Below are 11,953 nucleotides of genomic sequence, written 5' to 3'. Positions count from 1 at the left end.
GAATTTTACTGCTTTGACAACATCGAACTAATGAGACGATCCAATATTTGACGTATTAAAAAAAACGGAGGTATTTTGGACAGTTAGCCAGAAAGAGCACCAACAGTCACTGCTATTTACCACACTCTCTGTCAAAAGTACATTTTTCATATGAAACAACTTTGCAGCAGAAGATCGATGACGACCCAGGGAGATATATAAACAGGAAGACCGACACTGGAGATGAGTGCTGTCTGGTTTTGAAAATTAAGTTGCTGTAAATTTAATAGGGACTTTATTGGATTAGTAGATTGTTATATAGAGTGGGAGGTAATAAATCTTTGAGAGAAAGGAGATGTAAATGGTTATTGTTTAATGTTCACTTTTAGAGTTAAAGAATAAAATTGATATTTTTGTTAAATAGTGGAATTTGCATAGTTCTCTGACACTTCTACTTTAACAGATTGCGAGGCGAGCCTGTGTGTTTGGTTTAATGAGCAGAAGGGTTCACTGCCATGTCATAACAGGTTTCATAGCTCCTCTGGTCATGATTTATGTCAATGCTTAACAATGAAACTGCCCATGTAAACATTTCAATAGAAACCCAGATTGGTTGAAAGCTACTTACTGGTCTAGCAATCCTGAGGATAGGAGATCAAATCCCACTTACGTCAAAGGTTGGGAATTCTGTAGCAAGCAACTCACTTCCCAACTCAAAGCCTGTCTACTGTCTACCAAGCACAAATCAGGAGTGTGATGGAATACTTCCCACTTACCCGGATGAGGGCATCTACAACAATACTCGGGGAGCTCTGCACCATCCGAACAAAGCAGCCTGCTTGACTGGCACCCCATTTCAGTACTTTTGTACAGTGGCTGCAGTGTGCACTACGTACAAGCTGCAAAGCTCCTGAGACAGCACTTTCCAAACCCGTGAACTCCTCTATGCGGAAGGAGGAGGGTAGCAGATACGTGGGATTACAGCTGCCTGTAAGATCCCCTCCAAGCCACAAACCATCCAGAGGTGAAAGTATATTGTTGTTTCAGTATTGCAGGCAAAATCCTGGAAACCCCCTCCCTAGCACCACTGAGTGTCTCTACACCATTCAGGATATAGAGGTTCAAGAATGCAGCTTGCCATCACCTTCTCAAGAGGGCAATAGAGATTATTTATAAATTCTTGCCCAGTTAGCATAGCATGGCATAGTTGGGGTATGAACAGGAATAAGTTTTTTTTTAAAAAGTGAAACACAAAAAAGAAAGCACAATCCCATCAATTTCCATTTTCATTTATATCAGTCTGTTAACTCAAATTTACCTGCCTCGATTCTGTAACATTCCTGTGCCCTCATGCAACAGCAATGTGTCAATTTCGGTTTTGGTATTTTTTTAACTCATGCTCCAGACCTTTCTCGGAAAGGAGTGCCAGATTTCCAGAGTCCTGCCTTTGAAAGGGGGAAGAGGGAAGCAGAGATGATGGATGATCTCAAGAGGGAAATAAGGCAGGCCCTTGATGGAAATAAACTTGCGAAGCTTTTTGGGGAAGGTTACAACCGGACTATTTTTCCTTATTCTTTCCTGGGTTGTTGTTACTGGGCAAGGCCAGCACTTGCTGCCTGCCCCTAATCACCCTTGACCTGAACTTGGCTTGCTCAGGCATTTCAGATTAACAGTCAGCCACATTGCTGTAGACCTGAAGTCACACGTAAGCCAGACCAGGTAAGGACAGTGGATTTCCTTCCCTAAAATGCAGATGGGCCTTTTACAACAATCAATAATAGTTTTGTGGTCACCACTGAGACTTCCAGATTTGATCAAACTCTACTGAGGCACTTTGGTGGGATTTGAACCTACGTTTCCTCCAGAGGAACAGGCTGGGCCTCTGGATCAATCCAGTGACATTACCATTACACAACTATCGCTCAAGGACACATGGCCTACTCCTGCTCTTATGCACGTACCTCTGTAGTTGCAGGCTCAGGTTGGCAGAGGGAGTCATGGAGCAGATTGCGGCATTGACTTATGAGACAAAGATAGGTGTGTCTATGACAGCACAAGCTCTAATTTCTCTAACATCACATCTGCAGACCAGATTGTAGGATGTGATCAATTTTACACATGATGCAACTTGATTCTTTTCCTTCCTTTATGACAGAGACTATTAGACATGTCTATACATCGAGCTAAATGTCTACATTTAATTTTATTAATTTGGGGATGTGGGCTCTGCAGGCAAGGCCAGCATTTGCTGCCCAATCCTAACTGCCCTTCAAAAGGCAGTAACCTCCCTTAAGTGTGTGATCAGTAGGGCAGCCAGTGTGTTGTTTGGGAAGGAGTTCCAGGATTTTGACCCAGTGACACTGAAGGAACAGCAGTACATTTCCACGTCAGGATAGTCGGTGGCTCAAAGAGGAATTTGCAGGTGGTGGTATTCCCACAGATCTGCTGCCCTCATCCTTCTAGGTGTTAGGACCCGCAGGTTTGAAAGGTGCTGTCTAAGGAGACCATGGGGAGTTGCTGCAATGCACCTTGTAGATGGTACTCACTGTCACTACTGTGCGTTGGTAGTGACAGGAGTGAACATGGAAGATGTTGGATAGAGTGCCGACCAAGCAGTATGCTTTGCCCTGTATGGTGCTGAGCATCTTGGGTACTGTTAGAACTGCACCTTTCCAGGCAATTCTCAAGCACCAATTGTATTCTACCAGCGAAAGTAAGCCAACTTTTATCAGGAGACCTTGCTGCAGTTCCAGTCACAAGCTCAGATTGCTACAGTTTGAAGAGACTCTTTTTTTTTTTAAAATGGACTTCTTCCAAAGCCATCATTCCTTACTTGCACACCTCTCTGGGCAGACATTCTTACAGCAGCAAACTGAGACACAGGTTGCAACCCACTTACCAGCACGGTCGCCCTTCATGGAGTCCCAGATGTTGCAATTGAAGTCGTCGTAGCCAGCCAGCAGGAGACGGCCGCTCTTGGAGAATGCCACCGATGTGATTCCACAGATTATGTTGTCATGTGAATACATCATCAGCTCCTGGTCTGCCCGCAGGTCAAACAATCGGCAGGTGGCATCGTCTGATCCCGTGGCAAAGGCGTTCCCGTTAGGGAAGAACTAGAGAGACAGACAGGGAGCGAGCGCAAAGGGGAAAATGCAGAGGCAGGCAGGAAGACGGCATGGAAAGTAAACAGTACAGTGAGTGAGGGGGGTGGGGGAAGGAGAGAGGGAGAGAAAGAGAGATCAGCACATCAATTACACAGCTTTCTTCCACTCCTCACCATTGGCATTTCCATGGGAGCAGCAGCATATCATAATCACCCCATATTAACTAACCCTCTCTCCTTCCAATTTCCCTCTGCATCGTTCCTTGACAGGAACAGAAATCGGCCAATCAGCCCAAATCTGTTCCACAATTCCGAGAGATCGTGCCTCGACTCCATCTACCCACCTTTGCTCCGAATGCCTTCACACCCTTACCTGATTAAAACTTAATTTGCACACTTGGACATTTTAAACTAACCCCTCACCTCAGCAGCTTTTCTGGAAGAGTGCATTCCAATTTTCCAAACCCCTTTATGAGAGGGACTGTTTTTTTGTTTACATCATCCTCGGTGCGGTTCTAATTTTATGGTTATGCTCTGGACTCCTTATATACTAATGCCCCTGCTCCCATGTGTATGAAAACAAACACACATGCAAAGAAAGATTAATCCCCTTTTCTCTCTTTAACACCTTGATTCATCGCCCTCTTATTCCTCTTCAGGAAACACATCTGCACTCTTCACCTCATAATGTAACCTGTTTAGCTCGGGTATCATTCTGGTCACTGCTCCACTCACTCAAGGTAAAGTACAACCTTTACCTGAGGTGGTGTGGTGATCAGCATTGTGTCACAAGCATTTCAGTGAATGAGGCTCTTGCTGACAGCACTCAATCGTCAGGTACCATTAGCCTGCCCTACACACTTTTCCTTTCTCAGTCAGTGCAGTGATGATCAATTCGCCACCTTATTCACGCCAACTTCTGGCCACTTTCTCTTCCTCTCTTAACCTGCAACTATTTCCACTTACTTCCTTTGGAAGAGTTCCTTAAAATCTACCTCACAAACTCACCTTTTGTTCACTAATAGTGCCTTAGAAGACACACCTTTCGGTTATAAAACCTTGGCAAGTTTTGATAGGTTGATGGTGCTTTTTACGAGTTGATGCTGCATTCGATTCAAACCATTATTTGCCCAGTTATGTTTTTCTCTCTCTCTGTTCTGCATTAAGGGCCATCCCCAATAGCTCTCTCCCACCCCAATGCTTTCTCCTAGACTGACATCCCCAGAACAGTTGGGCTCAGAGAGAGAGACGCCCTGGCAACTTACACAAACAGCATTGATGTCAGACTCATGGCCAGTGAAAGTCTGCCGGCACATGCTGTCGCGCACGTCCCACAGCTTGACTGACGCGTCACAGGCTCCTGACACAAAGGTCTTGAAGTCTGGCGAGAGGGAGAGGCTCATGACATCTCCACTGTGGCCTGTGAATGTGGTCGTCTGCTGCCCAGTTTCAATATCCCACAGGGCACTGTGAAAACAGAAGGTGAAGTTGTTTACATGGCAGAAAGGTCATAAAGCCACAGATGTCTTTTTTCTGAAAGTTAATACCTACTGGAAGCAAATTACAATAGCATTTTTTGCTCCGGAGTAACAAGAATCCTTGCACTCCAGAAAGTTAGACAAGCGTAGTGACAATCTCAAACACTCATCGTGTAAGAGCTGGGGGATGTGTTTGCCCTCAGGGCTTTGGCAATGTGGGCAAAGCCACATTTACTACCCTTCAAGTGTAACTGTTGCATCAATTGCTGTGTTAAAATTAAGGATAAGCAAGTGGAGAACCTGGAGCATGTGCAAAGACAGACTGCTGGGCCATTGGGCTCATCGGTTGGAGGCAAACATATGAGGCAAACTATAGATAAAGCCACAAGGATTGGCATTCGTACTTAACCAACCAGCTACGGATCCATTTATCAGGAAATGCCCTGACAAGCTGCCAGAGACTGCTCCTTCTATATTATAATGATGGAGCTCAAAAGGTCAGATTGCTTTGGATGTTGCAGAGCTCAGAATTAGAACATAGAACATAGAACATAGAAGAATACAGCGCAGTACAGGCCCTTCGGCCCTCGATGTTGCGCCGATCCAAGCCCACCTAACCTACACTAGCCCACTATCCTCCATATGCCTATCCAATGCCCGCTTAAATGCCCATAATGAGGGAGAGTCCACCACTGCTACTGGCAGGGCATTCCATGAACTCACGACTCGCTGAGTAAAGAACCTACCCCTAACATCTGTCCTATACCTACCCCCCCTTAATTTAAAGCTATGCCCCCTTGGCAGGGCTTGACAGATTACTCTCCTCAAACATTACCGAGTCAGCTTTTTGATAAATTTGCAGCTTGTGTTTGTTCTTTCCTTTATATTCTGGTGGCGCACACCAGAGATGGAGAAAGTATGGCTGAATTTAAACTTGGGTGGCAGGATGTGGATTCAGTGCTAAGGCTACGACTCCAGCCCCTTAACCACATCACGACTGACTGCTACAAAAATGGGCCAGAGTGGGGAGAATCCGAAGTGCTTTGGTTGAAGATTCCACCAGCCTCATGGTGCAGTTTGGCCCATGAGTCCAAGTTTGGGCCAAGGCCCACTGGACCCAAATGGGGCGTTAAGACATCGATGCAGCCCTAAACCTCTGGCTTGCCAGGTCTAAAAAGGTCCTGTCTGCCCTCATTGCTGCATAGAAAAGATCCTGGGGTGCTGTTTCCAAGATGACAGGCAAGGCAGACCTCTCTTGTCCCTGGGCCAACATTTATGCCTCCCAGCTAACAACTTTTTTTAAAAAAAAAAGTTATTTTGCTATTCGTAGGAGCTTGCCATGTGCAAATCAGTTGCTGCATTTTCTGCAATATTGAAATGGAGTCACTGTTATAAAGTGCTTCGCTGGGTACAAAGCTCCAGGGATTGCAAAATGCACTGCACACACGCAAACCTCAATTTCTTTTCACCTTCAAATCTACTCCTTCAACCACCTTCCTTAGCCAAACTGATGACTGGAATCCAAACCGGGCGGCACGGTGGCACAGTGGGGGCGGCACGGTGGTTAGCACTGCTGCCTCACAGCGACAGAGACCCGGGTTCAATTCCCGACTCAGGCGACTGACTGACTGTGTGGAGTTTGCACGTTCTCCCCGTGTCTGCGTGGGTTTCCTCCGGGTGCTCCGGTTTCCTCCCACAGTCCAAAGATATGCAGGTGAATTGGCCATGCTAAATTGCCCGTAGTGTTAGGTAAAGGGGTAAATGTAGGGGAATGGGTGGGTTACGCTTCGGCGGGTCAGTGTGGACTTGTTGGGCCGAAGGGCTGTTTCCACACTGTAATGTAATCTAATCTAATCTAATCTAATCAAACTGGTCAAGCACTATTTTGCTACCTGATAAGTGAGTGCTGCTCTTGCACTTTGCAGTTCAATCATTTTGTGGGTTTGCTGTGTGTTAACATCCAGCCACTGGTCAGTCCACTGTCTGACCAAACAATACTTCAGTTGCTTGGTTCCTTCGCCCACAAACATCCTCGGGTTGGACTTTCAATGAACAAATCAAACTGTTCTCTCGTTTTGGGAGGGAAGGTGAGATTAAGAGACAGCACCAGCTCAACGCCAACATTGCGTCCCCACCTCAAGTAACCAATGAACTCACCAAGTTGTATCACCAGAGCTTGTAACAATCTGGTTATCATCGAGAAAGCGGCAGCAGGACAGGTAACCTACAAAACAACAGATAATAATAGTCACCAAGATGAACACTTACTCCCGAGGTGAGCAGGAGGGTCAAACAGTTCCTCATCACCATTCATGGAAGGAGGTAGCTGCTAGTTAGGACAAACCTTACAGGGGGTGGGAGTAGAGAGGATAGGAAAAGGGGTAATGTGGAGGGGCGGGGGGTCAGAGAGAGCGAGAGAGACTGACCAGAGATGGGATGGGATGGGGAGGGAGGTGCAGAGCCAAAGGGGGACGGGGGATGACTGGCAGAGGGGGAGGGAAGGAGGGGAGGGAAGGAGGGGAGGGAAGGAGGGGAGGGAAGGAGGGGAGGGAAGGAGGGGAGGGAAGGAGGGGAGGGAAGGAGGGGAGGGAAGGAGGGGAGGGAAGGAGGGGAGGGAAGGAGGGGAGGGAAGGAGGGGAGGGAAGGAGGGGAGGGAAGGAGGGGAGGGAAGGAGGGGAGGGAAGGAGGGGAGGGAAGGAGGGGAGGGAAGGAGGGGAGGGAAGGAGGGGAGGGAAGGAGGGGAGGGAAGGAGGGGAGGGAAGGAGGGGAGGGAAGGAGGGGAGGGAAGGAGGGGAGGGAAGGAGGGGAGGGAAGGAGGGGAGGGAAGGAGGGGAGGGAAGGAGGGGAGGGAAGGAGGGGAGGGAAGGAGGGGAGGGAAGGAGGGGAGGGAAGGAGGGGAGGGAAGGAGGGGAGGGAAGGAGGGGAGGGAAGGAGGGGAGGGAAGGAGGGGAGGGAAGGAGGGGAGGGAAGGAGGGGAGGGAAGGAGGGGAGGGAAGGAGGGGAGGGAAGGAGGGGAGGGAAGGAGGGGAGGGAAGGAGGGGAGGGAAGGAGGGGAGGGAAGGAGGGGAGGGAAGGAGGGGAGGGAAGGAGGGGAGGGAAGGAGGGGAGGGAAGGAGGGGAGGGAAGGAGGGGAGGGAAGGAGGGGAGGGAAGGAGGGGAGGGAAGGAGGGGAGGGAAGGAGGGGAGGGAAGGAGGGGAGGGAAGGAGGGGAGGAAGGAGGGGAGGGAAGGAGGGGAGGGAAGGAGGGAGGGAAGGAGGGGAGGGAAGGAGGGGAGGGAAGGAGGGGAGGGAAGGAGGGGAGGGAAGGAGGGGAGGGAAGGAGGGGAGGGAAGGAGGGGAGGGAAGGAGGGGAGGGAAGGAGGGGAGGGAAGGAGGGGAGGGAAGGAGGGGAGGGAAGGAGGGGAGGGAAGGAGGGGAGGGAAGGAAAGGAGGGGAGGGAAGGAGGGGAGGGAAGGAAAGGAGGGAGGGAAGGAGGGGAGGGAAGGAAAGGAGGGGAGGGAAGGAGGGGAGGGGAGGGAAGGAGGGGAGGGAAGGAGGGGAGGGAAGGAGGGGAGGGAAGGAGGGGAGGGAAGGAGGGGAGGGAAGGAGGGGAGGGAAGGAGGGGAGGGAAGGAGGGGAGGGAAGGAGGGGAGGGAAGGAGGGGAGGGGAGGGAGAAGACTAATGTTTTCTGCATTGAATATCGCCGAAAAACAGACATGTTGCTGAAGCTTTTTGCATCTTGTACTCATCAGGACAAAATGCGAGAATGACAGATTTCAAACAAACAATCATAACAATTTATACTACAGGAGAAATGAGTGCTGCTTGGTTGGCAAACAGCCATTGATTGGTTGAGGCAATGCAATGAAGAAAATAATGGGATTGAAGAAAATAATGGGATAATGTAGGCTTCCCAAATTCCTGGGAACTCAAAAAAAAAGGCACATGTACCTTTTGCTTCCACTGTGTGAACATCATCAATTCCGCAATCTAAGATGAACTGATTCTCCTGTGCAGCTATTGGTGCACTCGACATTGTTCTTAATGTGAAGATGCTTAATCTGCTCCTGAACTAGGTCATTATGACAAGATTTTGTCACTTTCTGCATTTAGGAAATCGGGGAGAGAGACTGGAACAGTATTAGACCTTTATGTTCACCAAGCTTGTTTTGCTATGCTGCAGGCGGCACGATGGTTTGGTGGTTAGCACTGCTGCCTCACAGCGCTAGGGACCCAGGTTCAATTCCTGTCTCGGGCGACTATCCGTGTGAAGTTTGCACATTCTCCCAGTGTCTGCGTGGGTTTCCTCCAGCTGCTCCAGTTTCCTCCCACTATCCAAAGATGTGCAGGTCAGGTGAACTGGTCATGCTAAATTGCCTTTAGTGTTAGGTGCATTCGTCAGGAGTAAATCTAGGGTAGGGGAATGGGTCTGAGTGGGTTACTCTTTGGAGGGTTGGTGTGGACTTGTTGGGTCGAAGGGCCTGTCTCCATACTGTAGGGAATCTAATCCATTAGATAACTAACACCCCACTTTCATAATGACACCACAGGGCTAAACCACAGCAGGCAGAGGGGGCTAGAAGCAATTTGACAGGATGTACCTGTGATGACAAGCAATGTTCTGTTGGGTAGGACTTAAATTTATGTACATCAGAACATTTAAAACATCAGAACTTGGGAAGAAAGAAGGTTGGATGGCAATAGAAGTAATCAAAGATTTACTAAACAGCAAGTTGAACTGACCAGTGGAAAAGGCTGCAGGTGGCTAGCAATGGGGCAAGCTGGTAGCAGACAGAATTCAATTTAGCCCACATGTGAAACATCTGAATACAGGAGCAGAGCTTTCTTTTTTAATGTACAGGCATTAAAATGTGGCAGTAGAGGTGAATAGCACCATTAAAATGGATCAAATATCTAGATCAATTAAGTTCCATTTAGTATCTCTTGACAAATAATAAATGGACATTGGGATCTGATTTTATATCTGGAGGTCATAAAGTACAAAAGCAAAGTTATGCTGAATGTGTGTTCTCTCTTGTGGAAAGGTGAAAATCAAATCGTCAGAAAATTGCTAGTAAACTTAAAACCCTCCACCGATACAATAGGCCATTCAGCCCATCAAGTCAGCTAACAATTCAATGAGATCATAGCTGATCTGATACTCCTCAATTCCCCTTTCCTATAACCCTGGATTCCCTTACCGATTAAAAATCTCTCTCAGCCTTGATTATGCTTAACCACCACTCCGCCTCAACAACCCTCTACAGTGAAGAACTCCACAAATTCATCACCCTCAGAAGATATTCCTCCTCATCTCTCTTAAATGAGTGATACCTTACTCAAATTATGCCCTCTGGTCTTCAGCTCTTCCACAAGGGCAAAAACAATCTGCATCGCCCCTGTCAAGTCCACTAAAAATCTTATACGTTTCAATAAGGTCACCCCTTGTTTGGGCCTATACTCATTGGAATTTAGAACAATCTACTCAACCTCTCCTCATAAGACTGAAGGTCTTTCCATACCCAGTGTCAGGCTGGTGAACCTTCTCTGGACTGTCTCTCTCTAAAGGCATCCTTCCTGTCAGCACTAGTCCATTCGACCGTCCCAGCTGCTCACTCTCACCTGCTGCCGGGGAGGTCTCATTACACCAGAATACAAACTAACCACCTGCAGGGAATAGTTTGTTAAATGGCCCATCGTCAGCTCTCCTAACAATCTCGCTCATCTTCTGCGTCAAGAAATTCCAAATAGCCCCAAAGAATTCAACCCAATGTCCTTCTGGCTGCTTTATATGGAGGTCCATTTTTTTTCTTTAACGGGACATGCGCAGTACTGGCTAGGTAAGCATTGTTGTCCATCCGCAATTACCCCAGTAGTTTGCTCTGCAATTTCAGAGGGAGGTCAGGGCAGCACGGCGGTTCAGTGGTTAGCACTACTGCCTCACAACGCCAAGGACCCGGGTTCGATTCCAGCCTCGGGCAACCGTCTGTGTGGAGTTTTCACATACTCCCAGTGTCTGCGTGGGTTTCCTCCCACAATCCAAAGGTGTGCAGGTCAGGTGAACTGGCCATACTAAATTGCCCATAGTGCTCAGGGATGTGTAGGTTAGATGCATTAGTCAGAGAAATGTAAAGTAATAGGGGAATGGGGCTGGGTGGGATACTCTGGACGGTCGGTGTGGACCAGTTGGGCCATTGTAGGGATTCTGTGAAAGGGTCAAGATCTGAAGTCACACACAGTAAGAACTGCAGCGTTCTGACCTTGCTTACATGTTGACTTTATTTTAAAAAACAAACAAACAGTCAGGGCCACCAGGGCTAGCTTTCAAATCGAAGTTTTATGAACTGAATCTAAATTCCACCAGCTGCTGTGTGAGATTTGAACTGATACCCCCACTGATGCAGCCTAGACCTCTAGGTTATAACTATTACCATTATACCACTACCTCTCCTCTACTATCCTGTACTACAATTTCTGAACAGCCACCTCCCCAGTGTGATTGGTTGTCATGCAGTCCTGTATGGCCCCTTCCTAACCCCTGCCAGTTTCTTTTCTGACTAACGCTGCTGACCATATTTCTGCTCATGATGGCTCCGTCCCCATTCCAGCTCTGGGAAATTCCCCAAAGTTGCTACGCTGACGTCACTATGTCAAGTGGAAATTGCTGTTGTTCCTCAAAAGATCAATTAGAGTGTGCCTCCTGTAACCTACGTTTGAGGTCAGCCCTATTTCTAATCCCTAGAGTTGCCTCCCAAGTCTGAACGGTCCCCCCCCTTGATGCTGCAGTGACCACAATGGAGTGCCACTGTTGAACAAGTTACAGCTTTTACTGCAACTTCAGTGAATATGGTGGGTCCGATCCTCTTTTCGGGCAGTGTAGACCCACATGTGGGACCATCCCCAACACCCAGCACTCCCCCAAAGAACAAAACTTGCAGCACCCACCTGTGTGTCCTGGCAGCTCCCTGCTCACTCGCACATTCCCTTCGCGGGTCTTTAGGCTGTAGATAGAGCAAATGTTGTCCAGGCCACCACAGGCCACGTAGTTACCAGACGGGGCATAGGCACAGGTCATAACCCAAGATGACCGGAGTGGAATGGCATGAACCTGTGGAAAAGGAAGCAGTCGACTGTAAAGATATGCAAATACCTGGGACTACAATTTACATCATTCAGCCAATTACAGTACCAACATTCAGCAGGACTGAGCATGTGAATGTTGAAAAAAGAAAGCAAGATTTATTTGGTTTCTGATGTGATATCCACTCCGGATAAACAACCCACCAATACTCATCACCGACACTCTTATAATGACCAAGTGCCTTCATGGAAGGATGGATATTCTCAACGCAGACTGGGCTGGAAACACAAGGATACCAAAAGATTGGAGCCACCACTCATCTGAAATTA

General features: G+C 48.0%; 1 protein-coding gene across 9 annotated transcripts in view; it reads right to left on the bottom strand.

Annotated features, from left to right (window-relative positions):
• LOC122544349 (guanine nucleotide-binding protein G(I)/G(S)/G(T) subunit beta-2) overlaps positions 1-11,953 on the bottom strand; it is a 195,302-nt gene that overhangs the window by 7,068 nt on the left and 176,281 nt on the right. For all 9 annotated transcript variants that reach the window (XM_043683562.2, XM_043683560.2, XM_043683568.2 and 6 more), the window contains 4 exons: positions 11,489-11,651; positions 6,721-6,787; positions 4,351-4,552; positions 2,879-3,095 (listed from right to left, as the gene is read on the bottom strand). In XM_043683562.2, coding sequence (XP_043539497.1) covers positions 2,879-3,095; positions 4,351-4,552; positions 6,721-6,787; positions 11,489-11,651 — 649 coding nt within the window. The remainder of the gene's footprint in view (positions 1-2,878; positions 3,096-4,350; positions 4,553-6,720; positions 6,788-11,488; positions 11,652-11,953) is intronic.

The sequence above is a fragment of the Chiloscyllium plagiosum genome, unplaced genomic scaffold, assembly GCF_037043375.1.
Source record: "Chiloscyllium plagiosum isolate Xiang-an unplaced genomic scaffold, Cpla_swu_hap1 HiC_scaffold_44, whole genome shotgun sequence".
Classification (NCBI taxonomy): domain Eukaryota; kingdom Metazoa; phylum Chordata; class Chondrichthyes; order Orectolobiformes; family Hemiscylliidae; genus Chiloscyllium; species Chiloscyllium plagiosum.
Note: the sequence above shows the minus strand (reverse complement) of the source record. Positions and strands in the feature narration are given on the sequence as shown.